This window comes from Camelus dromedarius, chromosome 11 (genome assembly GCF_036321535.1).
Source record: "Camelus dromedarius isolate mCamDro1 chromosome 11, mCamDro1.pat, whole genome shotgun sequence".
Taxonomy (NCBI): Eukaryota; Metazoa; Chordata; class Mammalia; order Artiodactyla; family Camelidae; genus Camelus; species Camelus dromedarius.
Window position 1 is genome coordinate 55,233,735 of NC_087446.1, and position 19,405 is coordinate 55,253,139.

At 49.6% G+C, this 19,405-nt stretch overlaps 1 protein-coding gene across 4 annotated transcripts in view; it reads left to right on the forward strand.

The window, feature by feature from the left end:
* ACVR1B (activin A receptor type 1B) overlaps window positions 1-17,726 on the forward strand; it is a 32,813-nt gene extending 15,087 nt beyond the window's left edge. Inside the window, exons 2-9 of one of the 4 annotated variants that reach the window (XM_064491005.1) lie at window positions 712-992; window positions 1,871-1,991; window positions 4,874-5,104; window positions 7,625-7,792; window positions 9,008-9,164; window positions 10,353-10,477; window positions 12,895-13,025; window positions 14,622-17,726. In XM_064491005.1, coding sequence (XP_064347075.1) covers window positions 712-992; window positions 1,871-1,991; window positions 4,874-5,104; window positions 7,625-7,792; window positions 9,008-9,164; window positions 10,353-10,477; window positions 12,895-13,025; window positions 14,622-14,747 — 1,340 coding nt within the window. In that variant the 3' untranslated portion in view covers window positions 14,748-17,726. The other 3 variants (XM_031462527.2, XM_064491006.1, XM_064491007.1) reach the window with 3 other exon arrangements.
* Window positions 17,727-19,405: the final 1,679 nt, after the last annotated feature.

Sequence of the window (19,405 nt, forward strand, 5' to 3'; positions counted from 1 at the left end):
AACCCTCACAATGACTGAATGAGGTTGGCACTAATATTATCTTCTTTGGAGGGTGTTCTTTTTGCCTCTCATGAGAGGGGCACCTGCTGGGGAATGAAACGGAGAGGTGGATGTTGGACAAGTGCAGGGAAGCTTTTCAAAGGAAGTGACGTTTAAGCTGAATTTTAAAGAACTTGCAAGAATTAGCCAGGGGGATAAAGCACTGCAGCAAAAGCCTGCGTGAGAGCATGCACACTGCGTTCAGGAAACTGTGGGCATGTCTGGTGTGGAGAAAGATGGGGTTGGTGGCCCCATGGAGCCCTGGGTGGTGTTGGATGGAGTATCCGGGGGAGGATCCTCTGGTCTCCACAGAGAAGGGGCTTTCCTCTCGTCCTCAGGCTTCTAAATTTACAGGAAAACCTCTTTCCCAGCCACAAAACAATTTTTAATAAGTCTAAGGCAAAATTAAAAGGGTAGTTTCTGTTTCTTGTAGGCACAAACTAGAGCACTTAGAGGAAAATGATGGGTCCCTGAGAGCCTTGTTTGTGGGCTGAATAGACAGGTGGAAAGTTTGGGCCCCCATTGATGATACCACCTTTTTGGCCCCATCTCTATACAAGCGCCTTATTTTGGAACATCAGGAATGCTGAGGGGTTGTATTCTAAGTCTGGAGAAGGACCTAGGGTAATATCTCACCATTAATGTCAACGTCCACTCCCAAATTTCCTGCAGCTCTGCTGTGTGCATGCACCAGCTGCCTACAGACCAACTACACGTGTGAGACAGATGGGGCCTGCATGGTTTCCATTTTCAATCTGGATGGGATGGAGCACCACGTGCGCACCTGCATCCCCAAAGTGGAGCTGGTCCCCGCTGGGAAGCCCTTCTACTGCCTGAGCTCCGAGGATCTGCGCAACACGCACTGCTGCTACACCGACTTCTGCAACAAGATCGACCTGAGGGTGCCCAGCGGTGAGTGGACACCCTTGTTGGACTATTGGCTCATCGTGGAGGTAGGGCACCCCTGTCGTTTCATCCTTCTCTACTCTGCCCCAATCCCTTTGTTTGGTGATAGGTAAAGGTACCTTTTTGATGCCCCCCCACGAGGTGACATGGGATGGGATTCCTCCCAAGTCCAGTTTGTTTATGTCAAGGATGAGGGAGACATTGTCCAGTGGGTCGCAGACACAAAAGCTGCGTTTGGGGTGTGGCTGAGCAGCTGTCGCAGCCAGGGAAGAGCCAGGCAGGGGTCCCCGCGGGAGGGTCTGGGGCTGATCCCGAAGGGGGCAGCCCCATAGTGGTGAGAGGGGAGCTTCTGACGTGATGGTGACGGCAAAATGGGAAGAGGAACTAGAACTGGGAAAGAAGGACGGTAATCAAGGCCTGAAAGTATTCTGTACCACCCTTCGCAAATCTGCCATTTAGGAGGTGTGACTGGGGAAGTCAGAGGAGAAGGGGCCGTACTTGAAGAGGCCATCACACACGTGGGAGAGTAGAATCCGGCTTGTGCCTGTGGCGCTGCGGTGGGAACAGCACCACGAAGTGCTGAGAAATTATGAAGCAGGTTATGGGTTTGACAGTTGAAAAGGGCTCCTTCACTAGAGAGATTTGCATTTGAGAGCATCCAGGCAGACACTAGCCAGTCAGACCTGCAAGGTCAAAGACACCTTGAATACAGAGGGAGGAGCTGGGGGTCAGCGAGGCTGCAGCGTTCCCTTGTTTTTACTCTCTCTTCTTCCCCTCTCCTCTCTCACCTGACCCAGGTCACCTCAAGGAGCCCGAGCACCCCTCCATGTGGGGCCCCGTGGAGCTGGTGGGCATTATTGCTGGCCCGGTGTTCCTCCTGTTTCTCATCATCGTCATTGTTTTCCTTGTCATTAACTATCATCAGCGCGTCTATCACAACCGCCAGAGGCTGGACATGGAGGACCCCTCGTGTGAGATGTGTCTCTCCAAAGACAAGACGCTCCAGGACCTCGTCTACGACCTCTCCACGTCAGGGTCTGGCTCAGGTACTGCCTCCTTCAGGCCTCGTGTCTGTTGTTAGCCTTCATCCCTGTCTCCCAGCAGGATGGAGCCTGCAGGAGGAAGGCTGGCCATTTGGTTTCATGATTCCCCTTCTTTTGGAGTCTGACACGTAATAAGATAAGGTAATGGATTCACAGAAAATCTTTCCTTCTCTGGAATTCCAAAGGTCAGGTGCAGAACCCTCCATTCTACAATCCTTGCTCTCTCTGAGTCTTGTAACCGTACAGTTATTAAAATTCACCTGGTTCCACCTGAGCAGTGGCGTGCTCAGTTTCAGGGCCCCTTTGGAGAAACAGGAGTGTGCCGGGTTCCTGTGAGGTGGTGGCAGCTAATCATTGATCTGCGAGCAACCGCAAAGGGAGTTTAAGGACACAGAGTAAACCCGAGAGCCAGGGCTGGGTGAATCATTGACCTGCACCAGTTGCCCGGGGGTTTTCTGGTGGCGGTTAAAATGAAGGCAACTGGGCCTTCCAGCGTGCCATCAGCACCACTTCCGGGGCTGCCTGTTGGTACTGAGTCTTTCTTAGGTGGCGGAATTGAACAAAACACTGGACCTTGATGTGAGACTAGAATTTAGGATAAAGGGAGTTGGGTCATTCCAGTCTCAGGGTAGAGCTCAGCTGGCTGTTAGGTGTGGCTCTGGCTGCAAGAGGGTCTCTTTATGAAGATAAACAATTAGTGACAGTGAGATTTCTGTTCTTGTAGAAAAAACTCATCCACCAAGGTCATTCTTGCCACTCTAGCTAAAAGAAACAATCGTATTTGTGAGAATTTTGTGTGTGTTTGTGTATGTTTTCTTGCCAGGTGGCAAGACTATTCTGTAGGGAAATTATGCCATCAGTCATGGCCAGACATCCCTCCTTGAGCACAGGAATACTTTGAGCTCTGACATCTCCTGAATTTCCGTGGTTTTGCCTTTATTAAGCTCTGCAGTAGAGAGTGCCAAAATGATGGATATATTTAAAAGCTGCATATTTTTAGGAAGAGAGCAAATATATGGCTCGTTCTTTGCTGAAAGAGGGTAGGGCAGTGGTTAGAACTGACTGGCTCTGTGACTTGACTTGCTGCCAGAGGAGGGTAACTCAGATTTTTCAGAGTCTTTTTTAAGGTCAGGACTAGCTGAGACTAGGGAAGGCCCAGGGCAGTTGCCTAGTCATCTGGAGTAATGTGATTAATGACTCGTTCTCTCTGGATGGTTTCATCCATTCTTAATTCAGAATATGCAGAGTTTCCAAGGTGTTGGGGCTTTAATTCTGTGGACTTGCTGCTTATGTGACTTTCAGTTCACACTAATAAGTGTGAACCCTCTGGGTGATGGAGGGTAAACAAGATGGGAAAGAGGCCAAGCCAGGGTCGGATAGAAGGGGCGGGGACTGTGGGAAGGGTCTTCCAGAGGAGGTCGTGTCTCAAGGGGTCTTGAAGACTGAGTTGGAAGTTTTGAGAGCGGTAAAAGGGCAGGGAACATTCCAGGCCAAGGAAAAAACCTCAAGCAAAAGAAGGACAGAAAGGCGTGAGCGTTCACCAAGTGTTTAGCGACCAATCCTGACACCACCGAGTGTTAGGGACATGTGGTGCCCACACTGGGGGTGGGAGCCAGGGGCCCGGGTGGGAAGCACTCAGGTGCCTGCTTTACCTGGTGAGGTGAGAGGCATCTACCAAAGGTTTTCGTGTGAGACAGTGCATGTCCATGTTTTCCTGTGGAAGGAATTCTGGCGTGATATGGAGGGTGAACTCATTCATTTACCAACCTCCTGATGGGGAGAGTGGGATGAGGTGGGGCTGTGCGTGAGTGTGCAGGGCTGAAGCCCCATGAGGTAGGGTCAGAAAGAGCAGTTGGAAGTCTTCTAAAGAAGGGCTGGAGCAAGGACAGGCATGGAGGGCATGGAGGGGAGGGGGCTAATTTGAGAAACTTTGTGGTGGTTCTATGCTGTTGTAGTTAAAAGCATGAATTTAGGAGTCAGTCCTAGATTTTGATCCCGACCTTGCCATTTACCGCTTGTATGAATGAGAATGAGTTACTTGACCTTCCCCTTTGAGCCTTAGTCGTCTCATTTGTAAAATGGGGATAATAACAGTACCTACCTTTATGGGTGGTTGTGAGGAAATGAGGTAATTTATGCAGTGCCCTTAGCAGGGTGCCCAGTGCACAGTAAGCACACAGTCAGCAACTTAGGGAGTAATAACACAGTTATCTGTTTGGTCAAGGGGAGTGAGGGAGTTAAGAGCCCGTCATGATGGTGTGGGTGACCGGTTAGATAGGGAGACACTCACTGCGTGAGTCAGAGGCAGTAAATGGGTCCTATAAAGACAGTGAAATTAATCTTAGAATAAGCATGAGTAGTCCCGAGTTCTACGTCTGGAGCTCCCTCCCTGGAGCTTCCTCCTGTGTGAACAGAACTTTGATCTTTTTGGAGAGAGGTAGGAACCTTGGGTGCCCCACCAGTTTGGCTTTCATGGGCCACGCAGCACTGCCCTCTAGTGGCCAATGAGCAGAGCGGCTTCCCCATAAAGCAGATGTGGGTGGATTGGCCCACAAGAAGCTGGCTGAAGAGCTGATAAATCCTGTCAGACATTTACATTCAATCTACCATTCATACTAAATGAGAGGAGAAATTGCTTAGATGAGGACCAGCTAATTGTGTACATTTCCCTTTCTGTGTTCACTCACTGTCAGTGTTGCCCGGCTTAGTCCTCTGGTGGGTTACCTGGACATGGTACAGGGACAGCCGCAGCTTTCCGTGGTCAGTGGACCAGTGTAGAATGGAGGCACTGTGATGAGGGCTTTTCCAGTGTGGCAGTGAGAGTGGGAGTTGCAAAGTTCAGCAAATACACAATGTCAGCTTTCTTTCCATTCTTTTATCCACAGGGTTGCCCCTTTTTGTCCAACGCACAGTGGCCCGAACCATCGTTTTACAGGAGATTATTGGCAAGGGCCGGTTTGGAGAAGTGTGGCGCGGCCGCTGGAGGGGTGGTGATGTGGCCGTGAAAATATTCTCTTCTCGTGAAGAACGGTCTTGGTTCCGGGAAGCAGAGATATACCAGACAGTCATGCTGCGCCATGAAAACATCCTTGGGTTTATTGCCGCTGACAATAAAGGTAAAGGGCTAGGTCTGGATACGGGGTGTCCCTGAGTCAGCAGTTGTCCCAGATGGAGGGGTGACTGGGGAGACTAAAGAGCTGTGGGACAGCACAGCTCTGTTTGCCTTCATAGTTATCCCCCATTGAAAGAGACTCTGAATATAAGACAGTGACTGTCAAACTCTTCTGCTGCGAAAGGTTATACAGAAACCCAGGTTATTAAGCAAGTAAATAAGCAGTTATTAGATAAATAAGATAAACCCTCAGCCTACCTGCTCACTTTCCCTTTGGTGATACTCCCAAACCCACCCCTGGGGTAGTCCCTGTAGGGGCTCCAGTAAATTTACCTTGAAAACAACTGGAATGAAGAAATGCAACTTCAGGCCCTGCCAAGAAAGGCGAGCCCCAGAAAAGCATGTGGTCCTCGCTCTGCGATTGACCAGTGTCATACACACTATTGCAGTGGAGCAGGCCCTGCAGAGCAACAGCCTGCCTCCCGCCAAGGGCTCCCCCGTGGCCTTCAAGTTCAGCTTTTGGTCCTCTTGTAGCTGAGTTTCCTTCTTTCCTCCTCCCTTGCTCTGCTGACTTTGCTTTAGTTTTTGAATCACTCTTGTATGCTCGGGCATGTGCTCATTTGTCAGGACCTCGCTGACTAGCAAAGAGACGAGCAAACTGATGGTTGATTATAGGAAGTAAACAACAGCTGTTCTAGTGAACAGACTTGGGGTGAGACGGGGGTCATGGAGGTCATACCTGAGCTTGATTGAGGAGAAGGTGGCAGGAGCTGGTCAGAAAGAAAAACCAGTGAGAAGGGCACTCTGGAAACGTGCAGAGGTGAAGCGTCCTTGGGAACCTGCAAGTGCCAAAGACGTGGGTGGGGAGGCGGTGGAGGCCAGATTCGGAAGGGCCTTTTTGAGAGGATTGTTTAATTCTGAGTGAGTGAGTAGCTGAAATTTCATTCATTGGTTCAGTAATATTTATTGACTACTGCCTGGATCGTCACATGTAAGAACAAGACACGGTCCCTGCCTTACAGCACCTGGGAAGAGGGGACAGCAGACGCATGGGCAGGTAGCATACTTGAAGTCAAAAAGACTGCAAGGTGATGGCATTTACATTTTAGAAGAGTGTCTCTGGCAGTCATGACACAATTTGCTCCATGGTCCAGCGATTTTTAGAAGTTAGTGCTGATGAAGCCTGTGGACGATGCTAAGTGTTTATTTTTCCTTCCTAAAACAACAGCAGACTGTTGTTGTGGGGGTTTGTAGTGGCCTCAGCTGCCCCCAAGCTGAAGAGTCTTGGACTTTCATGCAAGGGAAGAAGGGGAAGAGAGCAGTCATTACTCCTCCTGAGTAGGCTGTTCCTTTTTAAAACAGCATCACCTTTTGATAACATTTAAATCTTAGATATGTTTTAAAGGCTCAAAAGATGTCTCCCCTTTTAACTTACTGGCAGGGTCCTCAAGACTTCAGGGCTGATTGAGTGTAAGGGGGTGTGTTTGGTGGACCCCTCATTGGTAATCAAAGAATCCAAGGTTGGTGCTGTTCCAGGAGCCACTCCCTGTGTTGATTCTGGCAGCTTGTGTGAGCAGGATCTGGCTGTTGAAACCCACATCAGGGCCAAGGAAGAGAAAGATCAGACTCCTTTGTTCTTGCCTTTTTAAAATATAGTATAGTGTCCTGGAACTAGGGCCAGCCTGGAATTTGGGAGATCTCAATCCAGTTCCCAATCTTCTTACTGCCAACAGCATAACATAATTAGATTACCAGCTTTTGGTTTTTCTTTTTCTCCCTCTCTTCCTCCCAACCTTCCTTCCCAGTGTACACGGCACCCCCCGCCTTGTACAAGAGTGTAGGCTCGCCACCTTCCGTTGCTCTTCTGGGGTAAGATGACCTCTCTGGAATATTTGGAAGTGTGGTCTTTGTGCATTGGAAAGCATTTTTGGCCTGGAATATGGTAATGCATGAAGGAGCTCCTTTCTCCTCTCACAGAGAGCCTGATAAGAGCAGTGAACTTAAATGAAACACGACACATGAGACTAGGGCTGGGCCTGGGCCCTGTTCGAAGGGGCCTGGAGCCCAGAGGCCGACCTGCCTGCAAAGCCTTCCTTCTGGGCGGGGGTGGATGCCGCCAGTCATGGTTTTGATGAGCAAGTCTTGTCAGGATCAGAAGCAGTGTTGCAGTTGAAACAGATGATTTTTGTTCCTTTCCCTAAGCACATGCTTCCTCTTCTTCTGCCTCGCATTTTAAATTTGGTGTAATAAGGGGGCGCTGTTCAGAGTCCTGCAGCCACCTACGAGAAATAAGGGAGCAGGTCTAAGAAAGAAAGGCTGTCCTCTGTCCTTTCTGGAGTCTGAAACTGTAGACAACTGTGGATAGGACAGCGCAGAGGGGTGTCAGGAGGTGTCGGGGGGAGTGTGCGAGGACCCGGATTCGGGGGTCTGACTGGGGTTTGCATCGTACAGACTCTTACTTTCCCACCTTGACCTTTTTGCTGGTGGCTGTGCCTTTCTGGAGCTTCTCTGTGGTTCTCTGCAGATAACGGCACCTGGACACAGCTGTGGCTCGTCTCGGACTATCATGAGCACGGCTCTCTGTTCGATTATCTGAACCGGTACACGGTGACGATTGAGGGGATGATTAAGCTGGCCCTGTCTGCCGCGAGTGGGCTGGCACACCTGCACATGGAGATCGTGGGGACCCAAGGTGAGTGAGCCAGCTGAGGGCTGGTCCCATCCCCAGCGAGCTCCCAGAGCTCCTCACTGAGAAAGCTGGAGCTGGGCCTCAGGAACTGTGGTCTTGTCTGGAAGAGAGGGGTTCGAGGGGAGGGTGTGGCTCAAGTGGTAGAGCACATACTTAGCATGCACGAGGTCCTGGGTTCAATCCCCAGTACCTCCTCTAAAAATAAATAAACCTAATTACCTCCCCCCCCCAGCCAAAATAAAATAATTAAATAATACAATAATAAATAAAATATTTTTAAGAAAAAGAAAAAAATGAGGAGAGGTGTTCGAGCTCCATTCGAGCAAGAACAAGAGGGGCCTATGCCTTCAGAGCTCTCCTGGGGGTGCTCTATAGTGGAAATGTTGGTTGGTTGTCCCCGATGGCCTGGTGTGGTTATTGGTTGGGGAGCTGGTGTTAACTGAGTGATCATCTCAGACGCCCAAGGTTGCAGGTAAAGAAAGGAGACTGAGAAGACTAAATAAGCTACTGTACGAGCATCAGCTTTCGGCTTAGTGACCTCACATGCTCCTCACTAGGGGCAGCCTGGGGGATTAGACACTGGGCTCCCCTGAGCTAGGAGGGTCTCCTGGGGGAAAAAGACCTTGAGCGTCCCTACTTGTTGACTGACATCAGCTCTCTGAGAGCTCCTGGCTCTTGGCACAGCGGCACGTTACTCCCTGCTGCCGGCTCAGCCAGGGCACAGCTCTTCTTGCTGTGACAGAAAACCAGCCATGCAAGGTGGACCCTGTTCCTAGGCTCTGCGGTGATAGTAGCCATCCTTACCTCCCTTGTTTGGTTCTGAGAACCTAGTCAGTGCTGGGGCTTTTCTCTGAAGGCCTCAGCAATCCCTCATGGACCGTGTTAGCTCAGGGAAGGCGAGCAGCAGTGCTAATATCGTACTGTTAGCTAATACCCAGGGCCTTCTAAGCGCCTGACTTACCTACATTAATGCATTTAATCTTCACAACATTCTCATGAAGTGAGTGCTGGTGTTTAATCTCATTTTATGGATGAGAAGACCAGTATATAGATGGGTTAAGTTGCATTTCCAGGATTACTGGGTTAGTGGGAGGCAAAGCCAGGACTCGAACCCACACAGTCTGGCTGCGGAGTCCTTGCTTTTAATGCTTCTACTGTCTTTCTTTAAAGATCCACATTTGTTTGTTTGTGTGTTTGTTTTTTCTCTCTCTCTTCCAGGGAAGCCTGGAATTGCTCATCGAGACTTAAAGTCAAAGAACATCCTGGTGAAGAAAAATGGCATGTGTGCCATCGCAGACCTGGGCCTGGCTGTCCGTCATGATGCTGTCACCGACACCATTGACATCGCCCCCAACCAGAGGGTGGGAACCAAACGGTAGGGAGGCCTTGGGCCTCTGTCCTTGCCTCACCCGTGTACGGAGTGGCCCACGTGTGCCCTTACCCATCTGCACAGGGGTGGGAGGTGTAGTCCTGGCACTCAGACAGCCAGAAGTTGAACTGAAGCCCTGCTCCCCACATTGGAAGGCCACACAGGTTGTATCGAGCAGATGTAAGAGCCAGGAGCACAGCTCCCTAGAACCACATACCCAGAAGTGTTGGTGCATTGGGCGGGGAAGGCAGTGGACGAAGAGAACTGGGAGCAAGATTTGGAGAAGGAACGGGCACCAGGCTTGGCTCGAGGAGAAGGGAAAACATTGTGGTCTGAAGGAGCAGCCTGTACAGGACCCCTGAGGAGGCAGGGGGCGTATTTTTGCTTGGGGTTTAGAGAGCAGATTTGCCAAGCTAGAGCAGAGCTAGTCCAGGATGGAGGTTAGAGGCACCCTGCAGGATCACTTCAGACAGAAGGGAAGTAAGAAGTGAGGAACAGTGGTTACAGCTTGACTTCACGAGTTGGAAATGGAACTTTTCATTGGCTGGAAGAGGAGGTCTGTTTACCTGCTGAGTCTCTGCAAATGTAATTAAAATGGTACTGCTGCTTTTTTCCCTTCCTTTTCACCGGAATGATTGCAGTTACCCAGGCCTCAGAGTGTGGGGTCTGAGGTGATCTGATTTGCCTTCCGGGGGGGAGTGGGGCGTGGCTCGGGCAGTACTAGCGAACTAACTGAGGGGGATGTTGATGACTGCCTAGAATGAGTTTTCACTTCTCTGCACAGGTAAGATAACTGAAGAGGTTCAGACTGAAATTTAAACTCAGCCCATCACTGTGGCTGCATTCAGTAAAGTCCAAGAGCCTAGTAGCAACCAGATATCATGTGCTGTTCCTGCTCTGTGAGGACACATGCCTCTGCCAAGAAATCAAAACATGCTTAAAATAAACCTTGACGGTTGAAAAACAGAGACAGAGATAAGAGTGGCCTAGTATCACCAAACCTGTGCTGTTCACATTTAGATTTGAATCCAAAACTTGGGAGTTTGCAATAACAAGGATTAACCACTTCCTTCTTCCCAAGGGGCTCTCTTGGGGTGATGCTCTCCCACATTCAGGGGGCCCTTGAATCAGCACTTTTGACTCGAGAGAAATCGTCATTTTCTGTGTGTGATCGCGTTTCCTTTGCTGCTGCAGATACATGGCCCCCGAAGTACTGGACGAAACTATCAACATGAAGCACTTCGATTCCTTTAAGTGTGCGGATATCTATGCCCTCGGGCTCGTGTACTGGGAGATTGCTCGAAGATGCAACTCTGGAGGTACCTTTCTTCTTGCGTCCTCTTGCTCCTGCCTCCCAGCCCAGCGTGCAGGACCACCCGAGGGTGCTAGTGTATTCCTGCCCCACTTCTTCTCACAGCCTGTCAGAGGCCTAGTGCCAGAGCCCGTGACACTCTGAGTTCTCATCAAAGCGGGTCAGCAGTGGGGCCTGGAGCAGCCTTGCTGAGGGTGTGTGTTTACTCTTGGGACCAGCTTGTTGAATAGTGTTTTATGTTGTGACCATTCCAGAGGCTCATTTAGCTTTTTTTTTTTTTTTTTAAACACATTGTCTGTATTGGTCTGTGGAGACTGGGAAAGCCCTGGGCAGGAATAGCACAGGACTAATACAAGGGTCTCCTTTGCACAGGAGGCAGGGTATTCTAACACTGGCTCTCAAGCTCTCTCAGAACATGGTGTCTCATAGATAAAATAGTAGTGGTAGTTTTGCAGTTTGTGGGAGAAAGCTTACTAATGCATGGAATTTTCTCATGACATGATGAATTTTTTCCTCTGTAGTTTTTTCCTTAACTCTTTGGCTTTTGCAACTGCTCAACCATGTCAGAACCCCATGAAAGGTAGTATCCGATTTAGCAGAAAACATTTTTTTATCATTAGCTTAGTACATCAGAATTTAACAGTGACTTTCCAAGTGTTCTGCCACGTGATTGAGTTCTCGCTACCCTAGAACCCTGCCTTCAGCCACTTGTCTCTGATGTCACAGATTCCAGGTCAGTGGAAGCGAATTAAATTTAATTAATTAATTAAGAAGAGCTGGTGAGCGCTCCCGCAGAGCCCTTTCCTGTGCTGCTGCCTTTCTCCATCTCTGGTGTGTCTTGTAAGATCCAAAGTATGGAGGAGCAGCCAGGTACTTTCCATGGAATTGTACATCTTAAATTTTGATCATTGTATACAGATAAGACAGATCAAGATCAACCTGGCCACACAGGTCTTAAACTGTGAGCAAGTTAATTTTTTCTTTCTCTGTGCTATCTAGAAATTGGGGCTGAGTGCATACTAATAGTACTAATATTTATTCACCACTTGCCATGTATAAACTCATTTAATCTTTACTGCAAAGCTATGAAGTGGGTCCTCTTATTGTCACCATTTTGCAGATGAAGAAAAAGAATCACAGAGAGAATGAGTGATTTGTCCAAGGTCACACAGCTAATGAACTAGGATTGAGACTCTGGCAGACTGAGGCCAGAGTTTAAGCTAACTACTCCTTAGATAATTACCAAGTTCGACTCTATTTAAAAATTTGTCCCAAAAAAGTCCTGAGAAAGTTACATTGGATTTTTTAAATTAACTTTTTATTGTGGAAAATATTTCAGTTTGTAGCTCCAAAAGATAAGGACTTCAAAAATATCCTTTTATCACACTTTTAAAAAGGGACAATAATTTTTAATGTCGTTTAATATTAGCCAGCGTCTCCTAATTTGTTTAAAAACAGCTTGTTAAATCAGCGTTCAGATAATATCCACCCACTGCAGCTGATTGATAGACCTCTTAAGTCTCTTATAATCTACCGGTTCCCCCTCCATTGTGTTTTATCTTCAGCATTTTTTTGGTTTGTTTGTTTGTTTGTTCATTTTTTAATTGGAGAATCCAGGTTCTTTGTCCTGTAAGGTTCTCCTGTCTGGATTTCCTGAGTGCCTCTTCGTGGAGTTCACATGTCCTACTGTTTTGTGAATTTCTTATATAAGAGTTACATCTGAAGACTAGAATCATATTCCCCCCTCCCCCCAGATCCTTATGTTACAAGGCACATGTAAATGCAGTTGTCTCTTTTTGTGATGTTAGCAGCCATCGCTGGTCATTGTCTAAATCCAAATTTATTAGAGGTTGGAAAATGCTAATGTTCCAATTCTGTCAGATTTTATGTACTTGCTAGATTTCTTCTTTAAAGAGGAATTTCCCCTAATTGTTTGGTTACCAAGATGTGTAGTTTGAATAGGAAAGGCAGGAAAAATATTTCATTCTTTCTATGTATTTACCATTATTTAAAATAATGAGTTTATTCTGTATCATCCTACAGAAGTGGCTGAGGTTTTGGCTTATTTGTTTTCAGTGTCTTCATGAACTGGTGGACTTAAAATACTTGTTTCCACTGAAGTTATGTTTTCCTGTTGCTTAAATGTTCTCATCCTTGGTCAGTCGGGAGTTTTTCAGGTTGCTGCTTTCTGACATGACTGCAGTAGTCATTGATGGTTTCCTTGTTTTTTGGTGTGAGGAAGATTCCTGGCTAATCTTGGGTGTCTCTGGTCCCATACCTGGAGTTGCCCAAGCTCCGCCGGGAGCCCTCGTTCCTCTTACTGGGAAGCGGTACTTACAGATCACAACATGGGTGTTGTCGCTGGCTTTTGAGTAATCTCTTCCTTCTCTCAGTAACTCCGGTGGGTATTCTCTGTTCTCCCAGGAGTCCACGAAGAATATCAGCTCCCATATTATGATTTAGTGCCCTCTGACCCTTCCATCGAGGAGATGCGGAAGGTCGTGTGTGACCAGAAGCTACGTCCCAACATCCCCAACTGGTGGCAGAGTTATGAGGTAAGGAGCGCCCTCTCTCCTGTGGCTTTCCCACCTGCCTGATTTCTCTACCTTGGAAAAACATTTCCTGACCATGGGGCCAACCCCCAGGGGCCTCCCTGAGTGTGTCAATTACTACATACTGTTATGTGCTGTTGTGTTACATACGGATCCCCGAGGGACTGCAGCCCTTCTCTTGGACACTGTAGGATCCCCTTTGGAATTGACAGCCTAAAAAAAGAAAATGGCTTGGTCCCGGGACACAGATGATGAGAGGCAAAACAAAAAGAGACAGACTAATGCTGGGCATTGGTGGTTCAGTGGTAGAATTTCTCTCCTGTCAGAAAGAGACAGACTGAGTGGGAGCCGTTAAACCTGTCCAACTAGAAAAACAGCCCTGGAGCCACAGGGGTGAGCTGAGCTCTGTGGAAGAGTTACAGAGATGTCCACAGAGTGCGTGGAAGAATGAGGGTGGGACTCAGTGAAAAGATGGCTGTGAGGGAACTGGTCTTTCTGGAAACTCAGAAGTGAGGTGGGTATGGAGAATTTGGATTCGGGAGCCATGGCAGATGAAGTGGGGAGGGGGCGACATTCAGTGGAAGTAAGAGAAATAAGGACACATTTCTGATGTAGAATCCTAATAAACATGGAGTTGCAGGTGCTGGGGACGGGCCATCCCGCTTGCAGAGAAGGACCCCCCACCTCTGCAGGCTGCGGAATCTGGTGGGGGCGGGCAGGGAACAGGGTTTGCTTAAACTGGTGTGCGTGGGCCTCCTTTTCACTCATGGCTCTGCTTTAAGGAGTGTAACCACTAGGGGGCAGGTCTGCATTGAAGAACAAAACTACTTAGCTCGCATTTTAGCGATGCCTTCTCTTTGCATAACAGAGCAGCATTTTTCAAAATGTTGCTTGGAACCCTCAGTTAGAGTTTATTTACTTCAGAGGGTGAAAGAGGCCGAAAGAGCCGCCCCCGCCCCACTCCCTCTTCAGTCAGTTTGAATGTTGGGACTCTGCTTAGGAAAATGTGGGCCCACTGCTGAAAGGAATCTGGAAATACTGGCCTGAGGCAGCTGTCAGGGGACTTGTAACCCACAGTAACCAGTAGCATCCACAGGTGACCGTCCAGGTCAGCCGCCTGGCCTGCCACGGTGGTGGCCTGTGCACTCAGGCCGTGGCGGTGAGCTGCTGCCTCTGGTGGGCCTGCCTCTCGGGGTCCACCCCTCCTCCCTCAGCGCCCTTCCTGCCACTGGGCCACAGCCGCCTGCACAGCCCCAGTGCGCCCCTGCTGGTCCTGGTTCATTGGCTGCTTTTGAAAATAGTCAGTAAACAGTCATAAACGTGGGTACTCCAACCTTACTGAAAGGATTTTCTGGTCACAAGTGGTTGCGGGGGTCTCTCAGGATTTCCCAGGCACTGGGGACCGCCGCCTGCTTGCAGAGAAGCCCCCCTGAAGGGAGGGAGAGACAAGGGGAGGGGGAGGCTCGCAGTGTTTCCCTGGGATCCGGAGTAGGGCGGGTAGGGGGTGCGTTATGACAGACTTCACACCAAGAAATAAAGAGGGGCCTGGGGTCTGACAGGCAGGCTGCATTGACACCCCCATCTGGTCTGTGTGTGCAGGCGTTGCGGGTGATGGGGAAGATGATGCGGGAGTGTTGGTACGCCAACGGCGCGGCCCGCCTGACTGCGCTGCGCATTAAGAAGACCCTGTCCCAGCTCAGCGTGCAGGAGGACGTGAAGATCTAGCTGCCCCGTCCTCGACACGTGGCCCTGGGCAGCGGGAACTGCGCGCCAAGCTGCCGTGCTCGCGTACGATGGAGGCCTACCTCTCGTTCCTGCCCAGCCCTCTGTGGCCAGGAGCCTGGCCCGCAAGAGGGACAGAGCCCGGGAGACTCGCTCGCTCCCACGTTGGGTTTGAGACCCAGACCTTTTATATTTACCTCCTAGTGGCACGGAGCCTCTGAGAGCGAATGGTGTGGAGAACTCAGTGCCACAACTCGGACCGGCTGTGGTGGGAAGCCCCGCAAAGCCCGGTGCCCCTGGCGAGTAGCCGAGTAGCCAGGCGTGGTGGCGGGTGGGCGGCCTGGGAGGGCCGGGAGGAGCTGGGCGCTGGTGCTAGGGCTTTCCTCCGGGACCAAGCCCGGCGCAGCGAGGCGGCCCAGAGGAACCAGAGGACGGCCCCTCCTCCCGCGCGACATCTGGAGGGACTGCCAGCAGAGGCAGAGTGCCGCCCGTCTGTCCAGCCCTGTGTGCATGTGCCGAGGTGCGTCCCCTGTCGTGCCTGGTCTGTGCCACGCCCTTACACATACGTGTGTGTGTGTGTGTGTCTGTAGGTGCGCACTTACCTGCTTGAGCTTTCTGTGCATGTGCAGGTCGGGGGTGTGGTCGTCATGCCGTCTCTGCGTGCTGGTGCCTCTGTTCAGTAGTGAGCAGTGTCTAGTTTCCCTGGTGCCCTTCCCAGAGGTCTCCCTTCCCTCCCCTCCTTCCGGAACCCCCACACCGCGGTGGTACTCCCTCCCCGGCAGGCTGCTCCACCCGCCCCTGTGTCAGCCCGGCCCTCCTCCATTTCAGACTGTGGAACCAAAGCTGGCCCAGTTGTCCGTGGCAGGCGAGGCTTTTGGGTCCAGATGTGAGGGAGGCGGGTGGGATGGGCAGGGCAAGAATCTGGGTGGAAGTCTCGGGTGTTGTGGTCAGCGGCCACCGTGGGAAATGAGCCAGCCTAAGGGCATCGTCCTCAGCAGCGTCAAGGAAGGGCCAAGGTATTTGAAGCCCAGATCTTGGGACTTGGATTGGAATGTCACAACTGTCTTTCATATCCCAGATTCTGGAAACAGCAGTGTATATTTTTGGTGGTGGTGGGTTTAGGGTGGGGAAGGGAAGGGAGGACAAGGAGTGGGGAGGGAGTCTGGGGCGGGAGGGAGGCATCTGCATGGGTCTTTTACTGGATTATCTGATCACGGTGGAGGGAAGATGTGAGACTTGCATCTACTTCAGGGGCTTTACTAAAGGGAACAGCCCGAGCTGAACCTGTTATTTAACCTGAGTGTAGTATTTAACGACGTCTAGAAGCAAGGTTGTGGGTGGTGGTTTGGTCAGCATATCTTAGGTGTATAATAACTTTGAAGCCATAACTTAACTGGAGTGGTTTGGTTTTCTTTTTTTTCTTTCTTTTTTTTTTTTTAATTTTATTGGGAGGGTCTGGATTTTAACTTTTTTTTAAATATTGTTAAGTTTTTATAAAAGGAAAACCATCTCTATGTGATTATTACCTCTCAGTCTATTTGTTTTTAAGGAAATCCCTGAAAAAATAACCACAAAAAAAAAATACTACAATCGAACGCACATAGCTCAATCACACTGGAAACGTCTGTCTCTGTACCTGAGCCTGTTCCCCCTACTCAGCATCACAAGTTCCTCTGCCCTGGGGGTTAGTCTCTCTTGCATTCTGCCTCCCCTCCCAGTTCCGTAAGTGGGTTTGCACTGGGGCCCTAGCCTTTTGTGCGTGGTCCAGTGGGCTGCACCTTCTCCAGGCATTGATTCAACAAACATTTGTTGGGTACCTGCTGGGAGATGGGAGCTGCCCTGGGCGTTGGGAATGCATTTATGAACAAGATAGGCTTGGGTCTGACTCTTGGAGCACTGACGATGGAACTGATGCGAGTTAGTGGGTGCTTATTTTGAGACCAGCAGTTTTGTAGTTGGTTCTGAGAGCCTTTTGAGCCTGGAGTGATTGCTCTTACTAGACCACTGAGGAACAAGGAAGCCCCTCTGTACCCAACCAAAGAGGCTGGTGATGGCAGTGAGACACCCCCCCCACCGAGTCACCGCATTCATCCTGAGCCCCTTCTCACCCCCAGGGGAGGCACAGTATATGTGCAGCCTCAGAGCATCCCTGCCTCGTGCCCAGCGATTCTCTGCCAAAGCTTTTGGAGGAGGGGGAGAGCCCTCTCCCCGCTTACATCGGTCTCCCCGGTACTCATGACCTTCCTATTTATTTTCCTGATGCATTGCTTCTTTCCTTGCATTAGAGATCTTTCCCTAACTCTTTGGGCCAATTTACTGGCTACTGACGAAATTTCCCTCGAATACCAATTGTGTAGTTAGGGGGACTTTCTTCCCCACCCCTGCTGACGCCCACCTGTCCGCCCTGCAGCAGAACTTGGCGGGTTATAGGAGACAATGGAACTCAGACTCCTCTCCCCCAGCCACAGCCAGCCTCTGGGATCTGCCAACACTCCTCAACCCGGGACTCCCAAGCCACTCTCCCACTCTCCCACTCCCCAGGTGGCCCTGCTGTCCCCACCACACACTCCTCCTCCACCTCTGGGGAAGACTGAGCAGCGTTTTGGGAAGCTCCCAGCCCCACCACCGCCACTCTTAACCTAAAAGTTAGGAATTAAGAGAGTTGGGGAGAACCTGAAGCTGTGGTTTTGGCCCCCTGAGGCTAACCCTGATCCATAGGGCTACCTGCACCTCTGGATTCTGGATTCACAGACCAAGTCCAAGCCCGTTCTTATGTCGCCATTAAGGCCCCCGAACGGCATTCTCGGTACTTCTGTTTGTTTTTGTACATTTTATTAGAAAGGACTGTAAAATAGCCACTTAGACACTTTACCTCTTCAGTATGCAAATGTAAATACGTTGTAATATAGGAAATCTTTTGTTTTAATATAAGAATGAGCCTGTCCAATTTCTGCTGTACATTATTAAAGTTTTATTCACAGAGCTTTCCTGGTGCTGTCTGTTTTACATCTGTACACTAACTGCCCATCCTCGTCAGGGGAGTTGGGCACGGGCTGATGTTCTGAGGTAGCCTCTCTCCCCGCCACTGGCCAGGGTTCGATGTTAACACCAGCTGCGGCAGATCACATCAGGAGAGGACCAGGTCGGAACATCTGGGGTCTTCCTGAGGCTGTTCCTCTGTGCTTCACAGAGGGAGGGCCTGCCGTGTGAGGGAGCAGAAGACAAACTCAGCGCCTTTTCTTGGGCTTTGTCTTTGTCTTTGAGCGTTTTTCTCTTTATTCAAAAGAGGGTCTTGATCTTGGTTAAGTCACAAACCACCTCTTCTCAAAGGCAGTCTGAGCTCAGTTTTAAGCTTTCCCTTCCTAAATGGGAGTAGAAATGAGTTTGGGTAAGCTGAGGCAACTGAGATGGAGTCTCCAGTGCTTACTCTGGGACTTCCAGTGTGTGGGTGGCTGTGAATGTTCTTATGTCTCTAGGCCAAGGAACCCAAAAGAGAAAGTCCTAGAGTCATAGACTCTCTCAAGTTTAGATGGGACTCCAGAGGTCGCTTGATCCACGACCCATCAGGCACTTGACTCCTGCACAGCATCCCTGCCGAGTGGTCTGGGGCCTCATGCCGTGACACTCTGGACCACGACCTCCACCTGCAGGCCATCTACTCAGTGGACAGCTCTTCCTTACGTAGAACTGGGCAGCCTCCCTGTGACCTCCATCCATAGGTGGTTCAGAGCACTTATTCTGTTTTCTGTATAAGATCCCTTAAAATACTTAAAGGCAGCTGTCATGTTATCATGAATCTGGCAAAGCTTAGAGTTTCTTCAGTTAATATTAGCAAATACTTATTAAAAACTTGCTGTGTGCTAAGCAATGTGCCAGAATAATTGGCTGTACATACATGAACTGCTTTTATCCTCAAAACAACACATGAGGTGGCCATTATTATCCTCTCTTTATGGATTAGATGATTAGAGAAGACAAATAAATTGCCCATGTAACTCACAAGGGTGGAAAAAATCTGGGGTCCAGGATGTCTGAGCACAGACAGCAGCCTCTCAGCCTCTGCACCTCCTGCCTGCATCGTGCCGTGTTCTTCCCCGATGCAGGCTGCTCTCTGCAGAACCTGGCTCAAACCTGGGGCCACAAAGGGCATGTAACATTCCATCCTGGCGTTCACTGACAGCACAGACTGAAATGAGAGTCCTAGACTGTTTGACACCTTCAGGTCACATCCCAGGACTGCACCTCTTGTCTTGGGTTGAGTAAAATCCAGCCCCCTTCCTCCATCCTGTATATGAGAAGTTGGTATTTTGAACTCAAGTGTGGGACTTCATATATTCACCCAGTTAAATTTTACCACAGAATTTGCCCATTGCTCTAGCCCATCAATATTTTAAAATTCTGATTGACCCAGAGTTTTCCATTGTCCTCCCATCTGAGACTGTTGGGCTGGAGAAAATCAAGTAACTCACCTCTAGAAGTTGTCTTTTAAGTTTGGCAAATATCCAAGTAACCCCAATTAGCTGCTAATTAAGTTGTCCTTGTACCCTGCCACAATTCTGTTTTGGACAAAGATAACAGAAGTTCAAGTACCTTGCTGAAGTGGCAAGGTTTCCTTGTGGCTGCTGCATCTCTGATCTGTCTGTGGGAAGGAAAGGTAAAGT